The sequence below is a fragment of the Rhincodon typus genome, unplaced genomic scaffold, assembly GCF_021869965.1.
Source record: "Rhincodon typus isolate 14 unplaced genomic scaffold, sRhiTyp1.1 hic_rhity00000614, whole genome shotgun sequence".
NCBI lineage: Eukaryota > Metazoa > Chordata > Chondrichthyes > Orectolobiformes > Rhincodontidae > Rhincodon > Rhincodon typus.
The window spans coordinates 29,286-50,000 of NW_025966252.1; the positions used below are offsets into that span (position 1 = coordinate 29,286).

Below are 20,715 nucleotides of genomic sequence, written 5' to 3' on the forward strand. Positions count from 1 at the left end.
TCTGTCTCCTCTTTTGGGGGAAAAAAAACGTGCTGCATTAACTATTTTTTTGTTTTAAAGTCTTGAGATGCAAGCCCTCTGGTGCTGATACAGAGGCGACTGTGGAGAACATACTTACACAGTGAATGATAACGACCTGGAACTTGCTGCCTACAATAGTGGTGGAAGCAGAGACGATCAGTGATTTCAAAAGTATAGAGGCTTGAGGCAAATAAACTTGCTACGGGGATAAAGTGAGAGAAAAGGGACTATCCGGATTGCTCTGGAGACCCAGCGTACAGATTTGATGGGCTGAATGTATTCTTTTTGTGCTGTTATGACTAAAGCAAACATGCAGTGAATTTGTGGTCCTATAACAACAAGAGTCAAATGATCTGTTTTTTAAAATGTGATATTTACTTCAAAGTAAGATTTGAGTTCCCCTGCTCATTAACATAGTGCAACAGAATCTATTGCATCCAATTAAGAGCGCAGATGTGCATCTTGTCCTAAAGACAGTACATTACAGAAGTATTCTTTGAGTGCTGCACAGGGTGTCAACCTGAATTGTGTGTTCAGGTCTAAGGTTGGACTTGTACCCAAAAGCTTTGAACTTAGTCAAGAATGCTACCGCTCAATCACAGCTCCAGCTGATGATTTAAAATTTGCAATTTGAACAAATAACTCAAACAATTGTTGGAAATATAATTAAATAATGTAAAATGTGAACAATAGGTTAGAGAAAAAAGTTACACATGCCTTGGTTTTTACACCTGCTGGTTTCAATACTATCCCATCTACATACTAGATATATGAAATACTTTGTTTGTCAAGAACATACTGTTGCAATAAATTTGCTGTTATAAGCAATGAGCAAGCTACATAAGAGTGAAACTACAGCACAAATATCAGAAAGCTTTGCTCAGGAAGCAGACCACCTCATAATAAGAATAGTCTTGTAATTTAATTCTTTAGAACTTTATCCAGAGCATTATTGTACACATATTGTTGAAATGTTTTCTACTTCACAGACCATTACTCTTCCAGACAAGTGAACATATTGCTAGTAGCCCAGCTGTAGGGGATATTGTTCCATACAGTACCATTCTTCATTTCCTGTTCACTAGAGCACCACCTGACCTAAAGCCACCACACCAGGTATTCAAAGAGCTGACTAGATAACAACCACTTAACTGCTTTTGGTTTTTTCTTTTCTGGGTAATCAATCTAATTGTTAAATTATAGCAGTAATGAAGGTTGTTTGTGTCAGTTGATATGTTTATGTAAATTCAAAATGAAATTGTCTTTACGTTTGCTGTTGAAGCTGTTTCTTACCTTGCTATAAATTCATATTATAAAATGTTTTATTCCTCATTAAATATACTTCCATACCACGGAAGTTAATCCTAGTTTGATTTTGGGAAAACCATGTTAGCGTTAAAGTCAGAATTAAGAATTTGTAAATATGTAATAATAACATTAGATTTCCTTTTTATTCCAATAACTATTCATATGCTAGATTTTCAAAATAGCATTCACTCAAATTATAAAGAAACAGATTTTTTTTAAATTGGTTACTTCAATTTCAATTTAGCTTCCTCTTAAGAGAAGCTAATATACTGACATAGATACTGAGCTTTTATGCAGCAGTCTCTATCTTCAATATTGTACTTTCCCTGTACACTATATTTCCCAGGGATAGCAAAAAGTTCGGTTTAGCTTTAGTGGGGCACGGTGGCTCAGTGGTTAGCACGGCTGCCTCACAGTGCCAGGGACCGGGTTCAGTTCCACCCTCTGGCAATTGTGCAGACTTCTGCATGCAGGCATCGGATGACTGTCTGCATGGGATTCCTCCCATACAAGCTAGATGGATTAACCATAGGGGGACGGATTGCTGTTTGGAAGGGTTGATGTGGACTCAATGGGTTGAATGGCCTGCTTCCATTCTAACTCCTGTGGTTATGTAGAAGAACTACATACTTCAAAGAATGAAGACCTCACATTGTAGTTAATCATTACACAATATTCAGGAAATAACTTTATGGAAGTTATTATGATCTTACTTCAAACATCTATTATTTTACACTTTTGAATAAATTAACTGAATATTGATGGCAATTATAAAATTAAGGCAGAATATTTTCTCACTGTTGAAAAATACATTGAATGAATGGATGTAAAAGCAGTAAACTGTGGGAGTGTTAAGTTTGAGTGCGTGTCTCAGCTCTAGTTTCAAAGGACCCAGCTCACAGCTTTAAAAGATTAAACCAAATCAGGAGTCCAAAAGAGAGTGAATACATTTTTACTTCAACACAATTACAAAAAGATGGAAGAATATCTTAACTATTTCACTGCCTATTTATTATTACGGTATTATAGTTATGTAACCATAAGACAACTGTGTGACATTAATTACAGAGGGCAGAGTGGTCTATAGCTCGGTATTCTCAATGGCTTGATGATCATCCATCAGAAAAGGATCGACTAATTCTCATCAGGTAATAAATACTTAGTTTCTGGAATTCTGAATTATTGTACATTATATGGAAATAAGCTTTTTAAAACTCTGAATTGGAGATTAGATACTGTTAAGGACATTAAAATAATTGATATGCTAGCTTTTCACCACTTCAGCGTAGTTTTTCTTTAAAGTGCATCAAATTAGACAAGTTGGTGGGTTTTCATTTTACGGCTAGTCTAATACTTGTTGGAACACAACTGTGCGGTGCCTGTTGACCTTGCAACATCCCAGATGCCTTGTGAAAGTCAAGTATTTTCCACTTGATGGCTGGAAAATTTAAGTGAGGATCACTTGTCATGCACCTCTTCACACCTAGTAGCAAATGAATCAATGTCAGTATTGACAGTTTGGAAATACTTTTTATTTCCTCTCTCAACTAAATGGCAAGATGAAAGCAAAAAATAGCTGCCACAAACTTGTTAGGATACAAATTTGTTTAGGTTTTGTTTTTGGTCGAGAACCAGTAAAAGAACCCATTACTAAGTCCTTTTTCAAGATCTTTCCCATTTAACAATGCTTTCACAAGATAACTCAATGCTTTCTTTTAAAAATGCATGCCGAACTCTTATCACCCTCGGTGAAAAAGTTCTCTTCAACTTTGTCTATGTCTAAATTCATAAAATGTAATAGATGGACTTCCGGTCCTGTCCGCATATTTGAACTTTTTGTAGCAGTTAACAATTTGCTTTTGTTAATCAGTTTTGTCATTTATGCTAATATCTCACATGGACAGGGGATTCCTTATCCAATGTGCTTAGCTCCCTGTTGTTTCCCTCAAGAATGTTCTCAAATCTGTTCACCTTTTCACAATCTGACATATCATAACCAAGCTTACCCCTCCTATGACCACCTATTTGAACAAATTGTTAATCAAACACATGGTTGATGTAGCTTCGTCACGTTTTTTTAGATTCTAATTTTTTTTTATGTTGTAATTGAAGTTAATGCATACTGTGTTTGAGAATCCTAAAATGTGATTACAAAGTTTTGTTTCTTTTAGGGGTGCTCTTGAAGCTTATGTTCAATCGGTACGAGCAAGAGAAGGAAAGGAATTTGCTCCAGTATATCCAATAATGCTGCAACTCCTCCAAAAGGCCATGATCAACGTACAATGAGGCTTTTTTCCCCCGAAACAAGACGTCTCAGTACTTGGAACTTCCTGCCTGCATTGTTGGATAACTGTTTAACGTAAAGATCAACTTAAGGGAATAGGGTGATTTGAATTTTGGTAGTCTTTGGTGGGAAGTTTCCAAGTAGTTTATTACCTTGAAAAATCAAAGTTACAAAGAACTGTTAATTCATTAGCCATTTCGTGCATTGGGTCTCATGAACAGAAACCAGATAAATTGTATTGGTGGCATTAGTTGAATAAGTGTAGGTGAAGAAACCTCTGCTTCTGTTTGTGCAGCACGAGTGGAAGAGGCTCGCTTCAACACTTCAGTCATTGGGTGTAGTTATCTAATACAATCAATCAATCTATATGCTCTTCTAATTTTGAATTATGTACACCGAATCAGCTGCCTTGGCTGAGTAATTTTTCTTGATTTCTTTCTGTGCTGTCAGCATACATTCATTAATATGAAATATTGTTTTAAATAAGTATAACAAGATTTGATTTTATTTCCATTTGCCCAGATCTTTCCTGTAGCATTGAAGAAGGTGCATGTTATACCGACTGCAATTTAATCTGCTTACTTACAATTGTACGCAGGAGCTTTGAACCTGATGATGCAGGAAACACATTGTCAAACTAATTCCAGTGCAGCCGCACCCCCTTGTCATATGGTAAAAACAGATACTTTTAGTCTGGCTTCAGTTGTTGTCAAATACATTGCTGGGGGATGTGAAGGAGAATGTTGAGCTTCATTTTGGGGAGGGGCTGGAAGTGAGGTCAGTCGTGAAGGAGAGAGGGAAGACAACAAAAATGCTCAACACATCCGTAAGACATCGGCACAGAACTAGGTCATTCAGCCCATCAATTTGGCTTTGCCATTTAATCAGATTACGGATGATCTGATAATCCTCAACTCTAGTTTCCTGCTTTGTGCCTGTAAAAATTTGTTTATCTCAGCCTTGAATACACTTAAATGACCCGGCCCTAACAGCCCTCTGTGGTAAAGGATTTGCAACTGTCGTCAGGGATTGAGGAATTCCTTCTAACATTCACTCTTCTGACATCAAGTGGACAGCACCTTGGAATTATGGAAGGTGAGTCACAAGAGGGATGGAGATTATTGTAGGTACTTTGAAACACAACAGATTTACTTTAAAGAAAGATTTTTATTCCTAGTATAAAACCAGCAAAACTACAAGTAAATCAAAGTCTTGTGCAAACAAGCTACTCTTTAGTTCTGGCCATCTGATTTCACAGCTGTTGGAATCTCAGCAACCTCAATAGATAAAACTAGCAATTAGAACTTAAAAGTTTCCTTGGGTGTGCGCATGTTAATACTTCATGTTAACTCATGGTGCAAATCTTGCTTGAGCAAACATTGATTATCTACTTTAAAAGGTTCGACCTTCAATGATGTCACAGGACTCCAAGATAATGGTTTTAAAACTATAAAAATTCTCATTGTGCACAAATATTTAAACTAATCGGCAAGTTCCCATAAATATCAAAAAGTTATTGTACAATATAAATTAAGATTTAAAAACTGATTTGATGTAGATGAAATAAAAGTTAGCTTTTTTTGTATGTATGTGTTTTATTGTCAAAATTCCTCACTGTCCTATGTTTTAACAATGAGACACATTTTACAATACCAATGAATAGATGAGTGTTAGTGTTAATGTCTTTAATTACTTAAGTTGTGTTTTCCGTTGTATTGTTACGAATTATTTCCAACATAACTTTAAAACATTAGGGATTGAAGGTGAAAATCAAAACCAGCTTAGTGTTGCATTAGATAAATAGCTCTCTTCTTCAACTTGATTCATTTCTCAGTACAACATACCTCTCTACTTGCTGCCTGCTGAGCTTATATAGTTGAGGCTTTTGAAATCTCAAGCACGTGTAGGGTACCACTAGAATCTAACCAGTAAGTTCTAATGCCATCATCAGCCAAAATTTTCCCAAGCAGCTTTAGAATTTCTTAACAGTAAATTACCCATTACAGAAAGTTAGAGAGGGAGGGAAAGGTGCATGTAGGTTCTGACTTTTTCCTTCAACTGTCCATTAAGACCATAAGACAGAAATATGCCATTTGCATTAAAAATTTAATTGTACTATTACCCTACTAGTGTTCATACTACATTGTTGTCAATTCACTTAACCACAGTACCTTTTGACTTCAGTCAAATGCATGTATCTCAAACTCCATGGTATTATTTTATTACGTCTGTCATGCCCTTTTCATGGTTCTGATATTGTGTGTAAACAGTACTGTAGTGTCCTGTATTAATTAACTATTACTTTAATTCCATATATAAAACCAGAATAGACTTGTCTCCTCCATCCAAGTTGAAGACTATTTATATATTCAATTAATAACAATGAAAAATGGTTTTTCTGAACATGCATGACTTCTTGAAGCACAGACTACCATCATTCCTACAAATATTCGGTGCCTGATTAAAACAAGGTGTGTGAGCCAATTCCATACTTACAGCCTCATCTGATAGGTCTTGTTGTAGATAATCTAACCTTGAACCCTCAACTATGTATTTTGGAATAAATATTTCAAATGTTGCACATATTTTGTATTGAATACATTTATCTTCTGATTAAAACAATGGTTTTATCACAGTAAAAACCAGCAGACATTAAAATTTTACAAATTTATTTTAACTTGAATACAATAAAAATAGTTTGTACTTTTGTGCAAGAGTTCCTGTGGGACAACAGCATGTATAAAGACATAAATTTACTTGAGTTAAAGCAGTTGCATAAATGTTGATCTGTGACTGTAATATCAACACTGCATGGCATAAATGCCATTCCATGAGAATGTCACATTGCATGAGTCATTTTCACGTGCTCGCTTTTCGTAATGTTGCAAGAAACATTAAAGTGCAATAGTTTTTAGCACAATTGTGGCCCAAGTGCTGCTTGTGCCCCAATTCTGAATACAAGCCTCGAGTTTTATGGCAACTTTAGTTGGCTAAAACACCACAAAGTAAATTTGGGAGTATCCCTGCTACATATACTAATTCCCCCACCGTTTGCAAATAAAGTTAATTGAATTAAAATTGTGCAATATAGTGAGTGATACAAATCATGATACAACAGCAGTTATACAGAACTTTAAACTTTACCCATTTACAATCTTAAAAATAGACATCTTTATATACCTACTTTTTCCTCCCTTACCTTAGCACCACAGGATTTTAGTACAAAGTTTTCAAGCCTAAAGCTATATTTACCTGAAATAACCTTTGACTGAACTTTGGAAGAACAAGTATTATGGCCATTTACAACATGCAATAGTTTTAGAAAAGTCAGAAAGATTAAATGCTTTGATTTACAACTCAATTTCAGCCATTTATATAAAAAGCAAACTATACTTATTTTATTACAATTGTCTAAATATAGATTTATCACACAAAAGAAATCTCAAATTTAAATGAAAGATAGATACACTGAGTCTTTGCTCACTTGCATCCAGTTTTCTAAATTCATTCCAAATGGTGAAAGTAGAGGATAAAGTGGGTCTCAAAAGCTTTCTGGTCACTGCTGCTGAGAACCCTGTGTTTTTCAAGAAATAAAATAAGATTATGGTAAATTTAAAATTTAAAAATCAGTACATTTACATGAACATTAAAACAGGGTTTCATTCAGACATCTAGCTGAGACTTAATAAACAATATACATTAATGGAAGGATGAATTGTTACAAATTAGTTATCCTGAGCTTTAATCCATAGAAGCAAATAAAGGGAATACGGCAGCACACTCACTATATCCTTAATCTAAATTTTAAACAAACTGCAGTTGTTAATTGGAAAATTCTATTGTCATATCTTAGTAACATTACTAATGTGTTGCTCAAGTACAAAATTATTTACTTGAGCATTGTAGAAGGTGGGGATGGGAGGGAACAGACATAAAACATTTAGCTAGAAAGGAAATGCAAATAGGGCTTCTAGAAACAGGGAACTGAAAAATTAAAGGAATTTGAAAGGAGGAGAAACTGAAGGCAGCCTTGGAAAGGTCTGCTAATGGAGTACCAGCAGGTTGAAAACCAAACCGAAACACCCAAGGAATGATTGGCTCAGATTTCAAATCTTGGACTTGTGGGAGCTACTTGTGCATTAGACACAAAGCTAGCTCACAGATGCAGCAAATAATCAGGAAGGCTAATGGAATGTTGGCACTTATTTTAAGGCGGGTGGAGTATAAGAAGGTCTATGAGGATGATCCCTGGTATGGAAGGACTGTCTTTGAGCAAAGGCTAAACAGATTGGGACTCTGCTTACTGGCATTTAGAAGAACGAGGGGTAAGGGGCTTGACTCAGAATAAAGGCATGCTAATTTAAGACAGATAAGAAATTATTTCCAAGGGTTGAGCGTCTTTGGAACTCCTTGCTACAGACAGCTGTGGGGGCAGACTGCTTGTGGTTAAAAGGCTGAGAGATTTTTGACTGGTAGGGGAATCATGGGTTACAGGAAATTAGACAGAAGGAATGCTAGATCAGCCATGATCCTATTGATTCCTGTTTCTTATTAAAATCAGTGAAAGGTCACCTTTCTTCAATGATTACCTCAGTGATACTTTCCACGAGCTCACAATGCCAATGCTCTCATATTATTTTACCTAAAATTTGGTCACTTCAAACCAGAACAGCCTTAGGCACAGTTGTTTTAAAACCATTTCTATTTGATATCTCATTCTCCATACTCATCTGCATTTTCCATTCTTCCAACTTTGACCTATGAGCATCAGTTTACATAGATTCACAATGGTACCAACAGTGGTAAAGTCTTCAGTCGTCATCTTGCCCTGGCAATCCCTAAACTTCTTCGTAAATGCCACTCATCTTCCACAGCTTCAAAAATCTAACTCCTCCTCGTCACTTTCAGATTTCACCAACTGTGAAATGCCTTGGGACATTAAAAACACTATGTGCAAGGGTTATGGTGTTTCTGGAAAAAGAAATGTGTTTGGCTAGTAATGTGGCTGAATTGAAATGTATAACGTTGTCAGTTATCAGTTTTTTGCAATTTCCGCTGAAATACACGACACGGATTTAGGAAGTCGAGGGAATAGCTCTTGAACAGTGAGTGATCAGCAGCAGTCGTGTAAGAGTGTGTCAACGATGGTCATGTTGCAGTTGCTGAAATGGATGAAGGACTGGAAGAAAAGTTAGAATTGAGATTGCTCATGAGGAAGGAGAAGAATTTTCCAGAGTTTGATCACCAGCAGGGAGATGATGTCGATGGCCTCAAAAGATAGTGAAACCCTGTCATTATTTAGGATCAATATTGGGAAAGTAGTTGAAGTGGAGTCTGAAGGCAACTCGTAAAAGTAGGCAACACAGGACAGTTGAAGTCACCAAGTAGTTTATGGAGTATAAAGGATGGGAGGTATATAAAACAAGTTATTCAATGACTCCTCTTTAAAAATCTGTGTAGTTCTAACATTCACATACTTGTATGTTGACTTTGTAAAATCTTCAAACAGTTCTATCATGCAATTGAGAACTGTCATTACTTAATTAACTTTGCAAGTAAGTTATGACAAATTGTGATTTTTTTTTAATAACCTAAGACATCAATGTTAATGAAACATGGATCATTGGAGGAAAACTAAGCAATGCAAATATAACTGGCTTATATTGTACTTCTCTAACAAATTGATTGTTGAATCCACAATATTTATGAGAAAAGACATTAGGAAAATACCTACAAAAATGCTCTTGACTAATTAACCTGTTCAACTCAAACCCAAGTCTCCTGGCCTAGAAGTAAGAAGACCACCACTGCACCACAAGAGCCTTGTAAAAGGGTGTTTTTGTATTCCTAGAGGACTATCATACCACTTTCACTTAATTTAGTTATCCTATAAATTTACTAATTCCTTACTGGAGTTGTCATCAAGATCAGTTCCAACAATATTTTCGAATGTAAAAATTAAACTACTGGAGCTTCCAGAGGAGACTCCACTTCTTAGACATTTCGTTTAAGAGGACATAGTTTTACATTGTTACAATGTCAGTGAAACTTTGATCATCTTGGTGAGATTCTGCAAAACAGACATGATGGTGCTAAGAGCAGCTCCTAACGTTTAACTCTCGAAAGCAAGTGGTGTCTGAGGAATTTAGTTGAGATAAACCAACACCACAAGGCATTCAACATTAAACATCATTACCAACTAATTTCTATTTTTCAGCAATAAAGAGAGATTGCTAACCATTAGTCTGAATATAAAACTTTCCCCTACCATTATTCCAAAAGAAAAAAAAAATTCAATACAGTTGCTTGATGGAACATAAACGTTTGGATGCATTGACTATTAGATACACTCACAGAGTTGCTTCGTTTCCTTTTCCAGCAATCTGGATTAAGGCGTTTTTGTTCCTCTGCCAGAGCCTTGGCTTCCATTGTATAAATTCTCCTCTCTTCATTTTTCATCATTTTCCACTTGTCACCTAAAATTACACTGATGGCCCTGCAATATACACAATAGTTGTATCACTGGGCTTAAAAACGAAACATTCAGTGCATACTTTCGTATTTGTCTGTTAAATAAAATCTGATCATACTGGTTTCTGTTACACAAAACTATCAATAGTCTAGTAAATAATTTATGCACTGATGATACAAAAGTGCATATTAAAATGCAAAAATTAAATTAAATGCATCACAATATTATAAGTTGTTTTGAACTTGGCATCTTTAAGACCATTGTTTAAAGTTAGACGCACAGAGTCCAGTTTTCAGTGATTTTCAATCCGAGGAATGCCCTTTAAATGCATTAACTGTTGTTTGAATTTTATTTAAAAACTTATTCTAATTCTGGTTGTTAAATGAATATGACATTGCCTCATAGCATTCCAACTTCAGCTGGAAAATATGGACAGGAGTCGTCTCACCTTCCAGTAATCATGCCTGCACGTCTAATCACCCACCATCTACAACTGCAACCTGTACCAGTCAATGTACTTTTAGGCTCATAGGGAAAATTAGCAACGGAAGATCTTTGGTGAAGTTCCACTGATCAAGGAAAAAAAAAATACATTTTTAGGAAGAGAGCAGTAACATTTCTATTTTTAATCACCTTCCACTTTTTGGAAAAATAAGCTTTTTTCTAACAGCTGGCAATAAAAATGCAACATAGATCACGTCAGATTACCTAGAATAAAAAGCAAGCACCTTTTAAAAATCCACTGACCGCTCTGCTGCTATAGTTTCCTTTCCAAAAGGAATTTTGTTTCTACCACTCTATCATCTCAGTAAAACTAGTCTGTTTAAAATCTCAATTTTCCACTCAAATCAAGTGCATATCATTTCCAAACAAAGGCTACCTACTTCAACTTCGTAAAAATGCCTGCCTCTGCCAAATGGGCTGCCAGACCGTAACCTGTGCCTTTAGCTCTGTGATTCCAATGCTAAGTTCCAACTGTGTTTGACTCTTTAACACTGTAATATATACGGAGAAGAAAACTCTATTTTTATTAAATGAAATCTTCATACTCTACCTCCGGCAAGGATTGCATTCTCTCAGTTTCCCTGTCTCCATCTGTTCCAAGTATGCCACCTTCCACCAGTGTTCCTCCAACACAATCTCCTTTTACTCAAAAGATTCCACCCCCACTGTGGTCAACAGCCACGTCCAATGCATTCCCCACACTTCTGCCCTCACCCTTTCCCTGGACAACAATAGTGCTTCCCCTTGTCCTCACTTTCTACCTCACTAGTCTCAAACTGAACTAGTTCCATTTGGCCCATATCCCTTTAAAACCCTTCCTATTCACATACCTGCCCAAAATGTCTTAAATATTGTAAACTGTACCTGCATCTACCAGTTCTTTAGCAGTTCATTCCATATACTTGTATTCTGTTTGCTTTGCTCAGCAGAGAGAAACCACTTACTCCCTTTCACCCTGAATTTACACCCATTTTACATTTCTATTCCTCCTTCATTGCAAGGAATCAACTCTTGTACTGGGCTTTCATCTGTTCACCTCACCCCCTTCTCCATCTCTGTCAAAATTATAAATACCACCATTTTCCAACACCTTCAAGTACCTAAAAATTCATATTGGACTCAAAACGGTAACTGTTTCTTGGCCTAGAAATGCTGCCAGACCGGCTGTGTTTCTTTAGCATTCTTTATATTTACTGCAAATGAAAGGTTCAATCAGTATGTGATGTTCAAGGAATCTATACCACAAATTAATTGGTGGTCTGCCATTTAATTAAAAAGGGAGGACAAAAATTCTTTACAATACTGTAAACTCTTTCATTTTAGGCCAGACTGGTTTGTAAGGTGGATGTATGAGAATACTATATGCAGGGATTAATAACTGACAATTACTGTTAGTTTATTGAGTGGCAGTGGTTAACAGAAAATTAAACTAGTATTGGATTATATTTGCTAATCTCTCAGAATGCATTTATATTTTTGATGAAAGTAAACCTCAATCCAAATAAGACTATAACAGCAAAATTGCAAAATGCTTATACACTTGTTGCAAAACAAGCATAACGTTTTTTAAAAAGTGGATAAAGGATCACGCTGCAAATTGAAATCACACAAATCAATGATTTAAAATCAACCTTCATTCCCACTGCTTAAGTTCTCAGAAATCTCAATACCAACATTCCAATTGCTCTGGTATCTATTAACTACACACAACAAAATGACCAAATATTTTTTCAAGCTACTGGTCAAAAAAAGATACTAGAATTACTGAATACCACAACAATTTAATTTAAAAGAAAAGCCTAAATAAGTTGGAATATGACAGTTGTTAGAGCAGTAGCTATGTAGAATATGTAGAATATCTGATGACCTCTGGTGGTATGGCAATAACTGTGTTGAACATTTTCTACAAATTTTTTGAAATTTGGACATGTAAATATGAAGCCACAACTGCCTAATGTCAAAACTAATGAGTTTATGATATCAAGTCAATTCAGATGACCTAGGTGCAAACGTGGTTCTTCATTCTTTGAATTGTATACATTCCCCATATATCAGAGTACAGGCCTGCTTGAATTTGGGAGAATTTCATGCTGAGGATGATACGAACACGCTGCTTCATGTTGTCCCTTACTTTGATATCGTTTTTTAAAAAAAAAACAAAAATCTGCATTGCTTTCTTCTAAAACTGACCCTAAAGCCATATACACTGGTAAGGAAGGCTGCGAAGTGTGGTGGGTGAGAAGTGCACAGCGTTAGATTGCTGCTTTTTCAGCATCAACCACAGCCCATACAATCATAACACCAAACATGGTGAGGAAAGGCCATAAATCTGAAAAATAATCACTATGTTCCTCTCTCTCAAGATATTCATCCAGTGCTAAACTGGATGTTACTGAATTTCTTACATTAATGGTAGTTGTCAAATACCTTGCAAACATGGAGGAAATTTGGCAGTTGTTCCTCACAGTTCTGTTTCACAACCCAACTGGGAAAGCTGCAGTATCGTGCCTGGGTGGTTTATACTATGAACATTTATAATAGTTAATTTGATTGTATTTTCAAGTTTATATTTTACCACCAAAAACCTTTATGTTCTACTTATGAGGGGTCTTTTTTCCCCCTGCAGGGTTAGGCCCATACTTTTGCAGAATGAAACATCAAATACCTGATGTACCAAATGACTCGTTTTTTTGGACTGTAAACTCTCTATGTAATATGTAAAACTGTATCATGGTTCCTTACATCCTGATATTCATTTGTAAATTCCTATCTTATTGTTTCTGAACTGGGGTAAAACCCAAGCTTTAACTAATAACATCTTTGATGCTTTGTCTAATCTGACCTACTTTACTTGGATTTACTGATTAAAGGTCCAACTTAAGGATCAAAAAACCTACAGCTGGAAACGAGAAACTGGAACAGGCTCTGGAAATTCAAATGATAAAAAAGTAAACTATTGCTTGAAACAGCGCCATTATTTTAAAACATGACATGCATGCTATCCTTTCCACATCTTAAAAAGACCTATAGAGAAATCCACATTGTTGGATATGTTGTCTGTGGATGATTTTTAAACCAAGATTCCATCAGTCCCCTTTGGCAGAAGTGCAAGATTACAATATTTGAAAAAAAAACACGGTGTTCTTCCACTAGGCTTGGAAACATTTTCTCCTCAGCTAAACAATAAACATATCATCACTGTTTATGGGATCTGGTGTGTTGTGTGGAAATTGGCTGCTGCTGAGTTTTGATTTAGATATTAAAATACATTGACGAATCTTAATGATTGCAATTTCAAGTGATTAAAGTTTTAATATGTTGGTTAGGTTAAATTAATTGTCTTTTTCTTAAAAATAAAGGAGATACTATATTAATCAACAAGTCCTACAGAAAATAACTCTGTCTATAGCATTTCCAATTAAGTGTAGACTAGAAAGAGCCAGCCAACTATACAATTTATTTCTCCAAACAACTATGCTTAATAACACGGAGGCTAACAGCTCTCATCTTTATTGATGAGCTAAATCTGACAGCAAATTTGAGCTTGCACACATGCAGTAAAACACTGCAATTGAAGCACTGAAAAGGTGCAATTCCTTGTCCAACTCTTACCAAAAGGTCCTGAGGGGACACTGCATGGCCTGGTAACAACAAAATGCCAATCAAAAGTTTAAAAAACCCTGAGCATCTGTAAGCCTAATGAAAGGCATGTGCCATCTCTTCATTGCTAGTTGGAAAACATTGCCAGTACCAAGACTTCTCTCTTTTCGAAAGAAGGGGTGACTAGTAGAAGCTTTTGATTGGCAGTAAGGGATGAGATATGTACAAATTTCTTTCCTGATTAGAGTTCCAGAAACAGTACGTATATATTTAGGACAAGAAAATCTAAACTCAACAATGTAGGTTTGGCTACAGTGCAAGTTATTGAACTGGTAAAAATTATGTAGCCCTATCTGAGCAGTTTAGGCACCCAAGTCATGGCACTTTGGTTGGACTATTTTTAAACTGTATCCAGTATGTCTTGTCTGAGTTTTATGTGCTTTCTGATATGAAATAGATGCTTCATAGTGCCGTTGACTCATAGCAGAACAACCAAGAACTACTAAAATTTGCAAATGGAGGCATGTCCAAACAGAGGTTGTGGATTATCCTTCATTTGCATACATTGAAGATTCATCCATCATTCAAAAGAGGCCCACAAAAGCTAGAGGCTATGGCATGCTTGCTTCATACGTCTCAAGAAGTAAATAACAGCATCCTGGTACCTGAAGAAATTCATGGTTTTTACTTTGTAAACAATGTTATATAGAAATGAAATAGAAAAATGAAGAAAACAGGTGAACAGGCAACACAGATCAATGGTCTCGCCTGAAGTAAATATTCAATTCCCTACAAAGTGGGTAAATACTTGCCTGACGAGTTGTTTGAACAGTGTCTTGAATCTAGTTCCCTTGAAGAGTCAAAGGGTAGCACCTGAAATTACTGTTAGAATTGGGTTTCCCCACAAATTACAAGATTGTGAAGCACAAACCACAGCTTTAGGCTGAAGATGGCCATGACAATTTGACACTAAATTTCTATAAATGCAAAGTCATGCAAGAATTCCAGGCTTGTATTTGTATAAATACAAGATTTGTATAAATTGGCTGTTTGAAAACTTTAAGTACTTCAAGAATTCATACTCTTGAAGACAAAAGGATAAGAACATAACAAAGATTTCACAATTAAGACTTGAAATAAAGTTGCTCGATTTACAAGGGAAACCAGCACTTGTTCATAATTAGCTCCCGGATAGTGGATGTATTCATCTGCTATTTTTGATACATTCATGGCATTTGTGCTGACAGAGGATCTCCAGATCTAAGTGAGATTATACATGTATATTTTAATCTCAATAGTTTAAAATCCAAAAACTCAAAAAAAAAAAACAGGTCAGTCTTTCCAAAACCGTGATTTTAAACCAGTGCGCATCCCCTGGAGTGTTGATGGAAGTCTGTTACTATGGCTTTCAACCAGAGAGAAAAGAGAGTTCAACAGAATCTGGGATGAGCAAGTGTTTTTTCAAATTTGGTTTTTGGGCAGTCAAAATGAAACCTGACTGGGGACAGAAGCAAGTGAAGTTTCTCCGGCAAAATGGAGATTGTTCAGAGCATTATGGAGATGAGTTAGTTACCTCAGTGAAAGGGTGTAGTTTGTGAAATTATCAGAGCAGAAGTGTTCAGATATAATTCTGCAGATTATTAAAACGGGAAAATGTCTAAGCTCTCAGTTGTAAGAGTGGTCAAGGGAAAAGGCTTCTCAGCTTACATGACCAAAACTGGGAAGGGGCAGTCAAACCTACAGATTTACTAGGGAACAAATTTCCCTATTTTGCTAATTAACTGCAACATGATGGCATTGTGGAGGAGAGGGATTTTTTTGTTTGCAGGGTGTTTTGAAATATTTCAAACTGTTATGTACATAGCTTGGATTGTTTTATTTTAATTTTTGTTATGAATTTGTTTTTGTTGAAATCAAATCTGCAGCTTTACAAGCTTGTCTTTCAGTGAAATATTGCCACATTAATTTAAAAAAAACACAAATATGACCTATCAAGCTGGATTTCGTTAGGATATCTGTCTTGTCCAGTAGTAACAACAGCTGACATCATTATACTTCGTTGTACTACTTGTGTTATGATCCAACACATCCAAGGTAATAAATTCATTAGCAACATCAGGCAAGCCTTTGAGTATTCACTGTTTTGAGGAGTGATTTAGATCACTATGTAACTGCAATACCAAACTTTAACACAATGTGCATTATACATTTCTGTTCCATTGACAAACTCAGGAGGCAGAAGTTCTGCATGGATCTGAGTACTAAAGATGTCAACTCTGGACATGGAAACTACTCAGTGTAGGTTATCGGGACCTAGTAGAGCCCAGCACATTGATATATGGCAGATAGTTGATTCAGGAGGATAGTGACAAGCATCTCAATGGAACATAGCATTACAGGGATGTTTCCCCAACATCAGTCATCCTTGCCAGGTCCTTTGTCAAAACTCAAAAATTGGGCAGATCCTGTAGGGGGAGGGAGCGAGGAAAAACACTGATTTGGGAGGAGTTAGAGATACAACCACTTATCTCGAATTCCCCCTGCGACAATCAGAAATGTAATCAAGAATAAAATAATGCAATCCTCCAAAATATTTATTGGCCTTTTTGATTAGTTTTTATAACTATTGTATTGCAAAATATATCTTAGAAAGCTAGCCATATGAAAGCAAAAATATGATAACTGGAAATACTACAGCAACTCTGTTCTTCCCACCATCTCCCTCACCCCACCCCACCCCACCCCATACGCAATAAACAGAGGGATTGCTACAGCAAGAATTTATCTCAAAGCAAAAAACAAAGTCTTTGTACAAATGCAACAAATAATACAACATAATTGCTAATGAGCCTTGTGCTTTACTGTATTAAAACCTACAAGATTTATAATTGAAGTTTATATATTACCAACCTGTTGTCCTTTCCTGGGTACATCTGAGTGTATTCAACCCTATACTTTTTGGCAAAGAGCATGAAGGCATTCATTGGTCTCTTGCATTTGTTATTTGTAGGAGATGTGGTGCTCAATGTGCTTGCTGTCCCTGAGGTTAGGCTTTTACTGGATTTATTATATGAATTACAAGGCAGGTGTGGTGATCCAGAAGGCACAGAGCCAGTGATCTGTTCTGATTTCTCGCAGTCTGGACCGCTGGTACTTCCACTTGTCTGGGAAGCACGACGCTGGCGAGCCATACTACTTAGTACATAAACAGCAGAGGAATCCAGTGGTGTAAAGTCATAGCTGTAACACAGTGCAAAGTAATAATTTTAGTAAAATTACAAATAATTATTTTCAAAAAATCCTAGCTTTTAAATTAAATATATGCCTTTAGATATTGCATGGGGAAACTCCTATTGGTTTGTCATGCACAATTAACCTGAAATCACTACATATTAAATTTTATTTTAAGTTATTTTTTCCACAGATTGTGCGTGCTCTTGGCTAGGCCATCATTTACTGCTCACCTCAATGTCCTTCGGAACTGGTTACAAGCCATATCTTGCATCTATCTGTACTTCACGTAATCCTTTCCCCATTTCTCCATTATCAAGAAAACTGGAACTACACCTTCCTACCAGTGATGCTATAGCACCCCAATTTCATAACACTCAGCTCCACACTCTGCACTGAGGGAGATTCTGGTATTCCAAACACTAACTCTCCAATTCCCAAAATGCAATCGTTTTTTCTATTTGTATTACGGAACTCTTGGATGGGTGCATCCCGTTCTACTAAATTTCAGCCTCTGTAACCAAATTACTTTGCTGTACCTCCACATAGCCGTACAGCGCTAACTAGAAACACATAACTTGCTTGTCTTCAACTACTTTATAGAATCAAGCGTTAGTTTATTGAAGTGTCTAAGAGATTAAGTGAAAATAGAGTCAGAATTACAAAGTCACACAGATTTTCCCTATGTGCCACTATCAGTGGGGAAACTCAAACAATATTATTTTAAGTTGGTCTGATAAGTTGTGACAAACAAACATTCTCGAGTGCTAAACCTGTTACACTTGAACATGACATAATCGTTAAAAAAGGTCTAATAATTAATATGCTTTCAAAAGAAATTCTTCACAAACAAAATAGATTAAGTGTCCCCTTTCTTTGGTGTTAAAATTCCAATGATTCAATCTGGATACTGAGCTACAGCTAGTGTGTTACAATTTGAAACATGTATAGCACAAAGTTTTAATTAACTGGCACTTGTGGGACCAGGGGTGTGCCAGTTGATCAAATATTCCAGAAAATCAAGAGGTCCACATAATGAACATAAAAACACACACCAATAGAAATGTAATGCAGGGGTATACACATTGCTGTTACACCTTATTAATAGCATACATAACTTAAACAATAACGCAACTTTGTCTTAAATAAAGTTTATTGGCCAAGAGCCTTCTCACTCACACCCTCAACTGACTACTCAGACATCACAGTAGAGCATGGTATTTTAGGAGAAATTGACTCGAAATCAAATCAACTGTTGATATTTCCTGAGGCCATTCAATTGAAGAAGTATATTTTCATTGAGGCAAATAAATGAAAAAATCTAATTGGACAGAATATTACATTAAACTTTGTGGTATTTGGAATATGTAATTTTTGCCAGTTTGCTGTTGTCACAGTTGACCTAACAGGATAGCACCATTTACACAGTGCTGTGAGCAGGACAATGCATGCTTATTGTCTACTTGTACTGATTAGGAGGAAGTAGATCTATACATTTGAGCAAAAGGAAATTTTGCTACGTAATAAATTTAGACGTAGAAATTGTCAAATGAAAATTGCTTATGTAGACCCGTCACAAGATAATTCTGTCATCCTGCCAGAACTGCACCGCCCAGCTCCTTACATTCTATGTAAAGTAACTCTATTTCTTTGTCTGCATACTATGAATACATTTTTCAACAGAAAAGCAAATGAGACAGCGAAGAAAATGTCAGAAGAAAAATGCAAGAAAGAAAAATGCAAGAAAGAGTCATGATTGTTCAACACAGTTGTGCCTTGTACTAAATTGTAACTCATTTATATGTCAAAAATATTTACAGGGCTTTATCAAAATGGCAAATATCAAAAAGTACACAAAGGCAAATAAAAAATTGATTTTTAAAACTATTTTTTTGCTCCAGAAGTAGAAGTACCTTGAATCTTGGGTCTTTAAACACAATCTAGTGCCCAATTGTGAAGACTCTTATGGTTGGTGGGTGTGAAAATTAAACATTGCAAACAGCCTTGGAAAAACAGTAACAGCAAAAAAAAATGATGTTTTCAAATAATAAAATGACCTCCATCTAAACAGGGACCTTCCGATCCCTAAAGCACAGTTTACTGCAAAATACTATTGACAATTACCCGAGAAAATAGAATTTGCACATTGTATGGAGATACGTGCAAAGGATTAAATTTAGCACAGGAAAATAGTTAAGGTTTACATACATCATATATTTTTGAATGTTTAGATTTTCATCATTTCAAAATTGCTTTAGTATTTCCTGACTTAATTTTCCAAACTTAGTCCGAGAGGAAGAGCAGATACGTTTATTCCAATGCAAGTGTTCAGTGAATCGGATCAAATTTTTAAACAGTTAATATGCACAAAAGAGGAGAATTAGGCAAATTGTGTGAAATTTTGCCTGTGCTTCTGAGCAATTCCTTGCCCTCTGCTTTGCAGTCCTCTGAAGACATGTGCCAAGATCAAAAACTTAACACAAGGTAAAAAATTTGATGAAAATGCACATCCCATCGTTTTACGGCTCATAATGTTGCTTCACCAATGCACTGCATTACCAGCTTAAACACACTTGGATACAAAAATAAGCCTCTAACTAAATCAATTAACATTTCAGATTAGTCAGCAATTGTAAATCACTGTAGCACTATGTGTATTTAAAAAGTACAATAAAGTAACCTTTGAACCGATGAAACTAAGTACAACCGAAGATCAAGGTTCAAATTTTAGCTCAATTGCAATATTTATCCTGTCTTTGGTTCTCAAAGAGAACATTATAGTTGATGTTAAATTTTGAAATCCAACACAAATGGAATTCCAGCTGTATCTGACGATTCCAACACAACTAATGATTAAATAGTATATAAAGTCAGTCTTACAGATCATTTTAGGAATATCCGTTTTTAACATCTTTGAGGACATACATCTTTATTAAGTAATTTTATAATTTTAAATACTGGTATGATTTAGAGTTAAATTAAATAATTAAACTAAAAACTTTTAATCTAAGTTGTTTATACCAAGGATTTCAGGATACATTGTATTATGTATTAAACTCAAAATATCATTTGTAATTAAAAAATTATTTGCTAATAAATAACAGATCAAGATAAATATATTTTATCACCTCCTAAATGTGTCAAAAACTCCAGAATCATCAAAATTGTTGGCATCTGGATGCCCGGGAGGTAGACAGACATCTCCAACTTCCATTTCACAACATGGAATTCCATGATGAACCACTGTTAAGCTGGGGTAAAAGGAAGACCATCCTGTATTTAGAGGAAAAAAAAA

At 35.8% G+C, this 20,715-nt stretch overlaps 2 protein-coding genes across 3 annotated transcripts in view; one reads left to right on the forward strand and one right to left on the reverse strand.

Annotated features, from left to right (window-relative positions):
* The window catches only part of LOC109932619 (conserved oligomeric Golgi complex subunit 5), a 32,794-nt gene extending 28,699 nt beyond the window's left edge, over positions 1-4,095 (forward strand). Inside the window, exons 11-13 of one of the 2 annotated variants that reach the window (XM_048621388.1) lie at positions 1,011-1,137; positions 2,398-2,477; positions 3,501-4,095. In XM_048621388.1, the coding sequence (XP_048477345.1) occupies positions 1,011-1,137; positions 2,398-2,477; positions 3,501-3,615 (322 nt within the window). In that variant the 3' untranslated portion in view covers positions 3,616-4,095. The other variant, XM_048621389.1, reaches the window with a different exon arrangement.
* A 2,170-nt stretch (positions 4,096-6,265) lies between these two features.
* On the reverse strand, positions 6,266-20,702 carry LOC125480961 (HMG box-containing protein 1-like). Its single transcript, XM_048621390.1, has 4 exons — positions 20,549-20,702; positions 17,100-17,429; positions 9,968-10,109; positions 6,266-7,187 (listed from the first exon to the last, which is right to left on the reverse strand). The coding sequence occupies exons 1-4, from the start codon at positions 20,632-20,634 to the stop codon at positions 7,170-7,172; spliced, it is 576 nt and encodes a 191-aa protein (XP_048477347.1). The 5' UTR covers positions 20,635-20,702; the 3' UTR covers positions 6,266-7,169.
* Positions 20,703-20,715: the final 13 nt, after the last annotated feature.

Bases quoted from the DNA above. Each gene is read 5' to 3' on its own strand.
- LOC125480961 (XM_048621390.1), bottom strand. From the start codon at position 20,634: ATGGAAGTTGGAGATGTCTGTCTACCTCCCGGGCATCCAGATGCCAAC. The intron at 17,430-20,548 runs GTGATAAAATAT...ACTGTGTTACAG, and splicing joins GTTTTTGACACATTTAGGAG to CTATGACTTTACACCACTGG. The intron at 10,110-17,099 runs GTTGGTAATATA...TGTATATTGCAG, and splicing joins TACCCAGGAAAGGACAACAG to GGCCATCAGTGTAATTTTAG.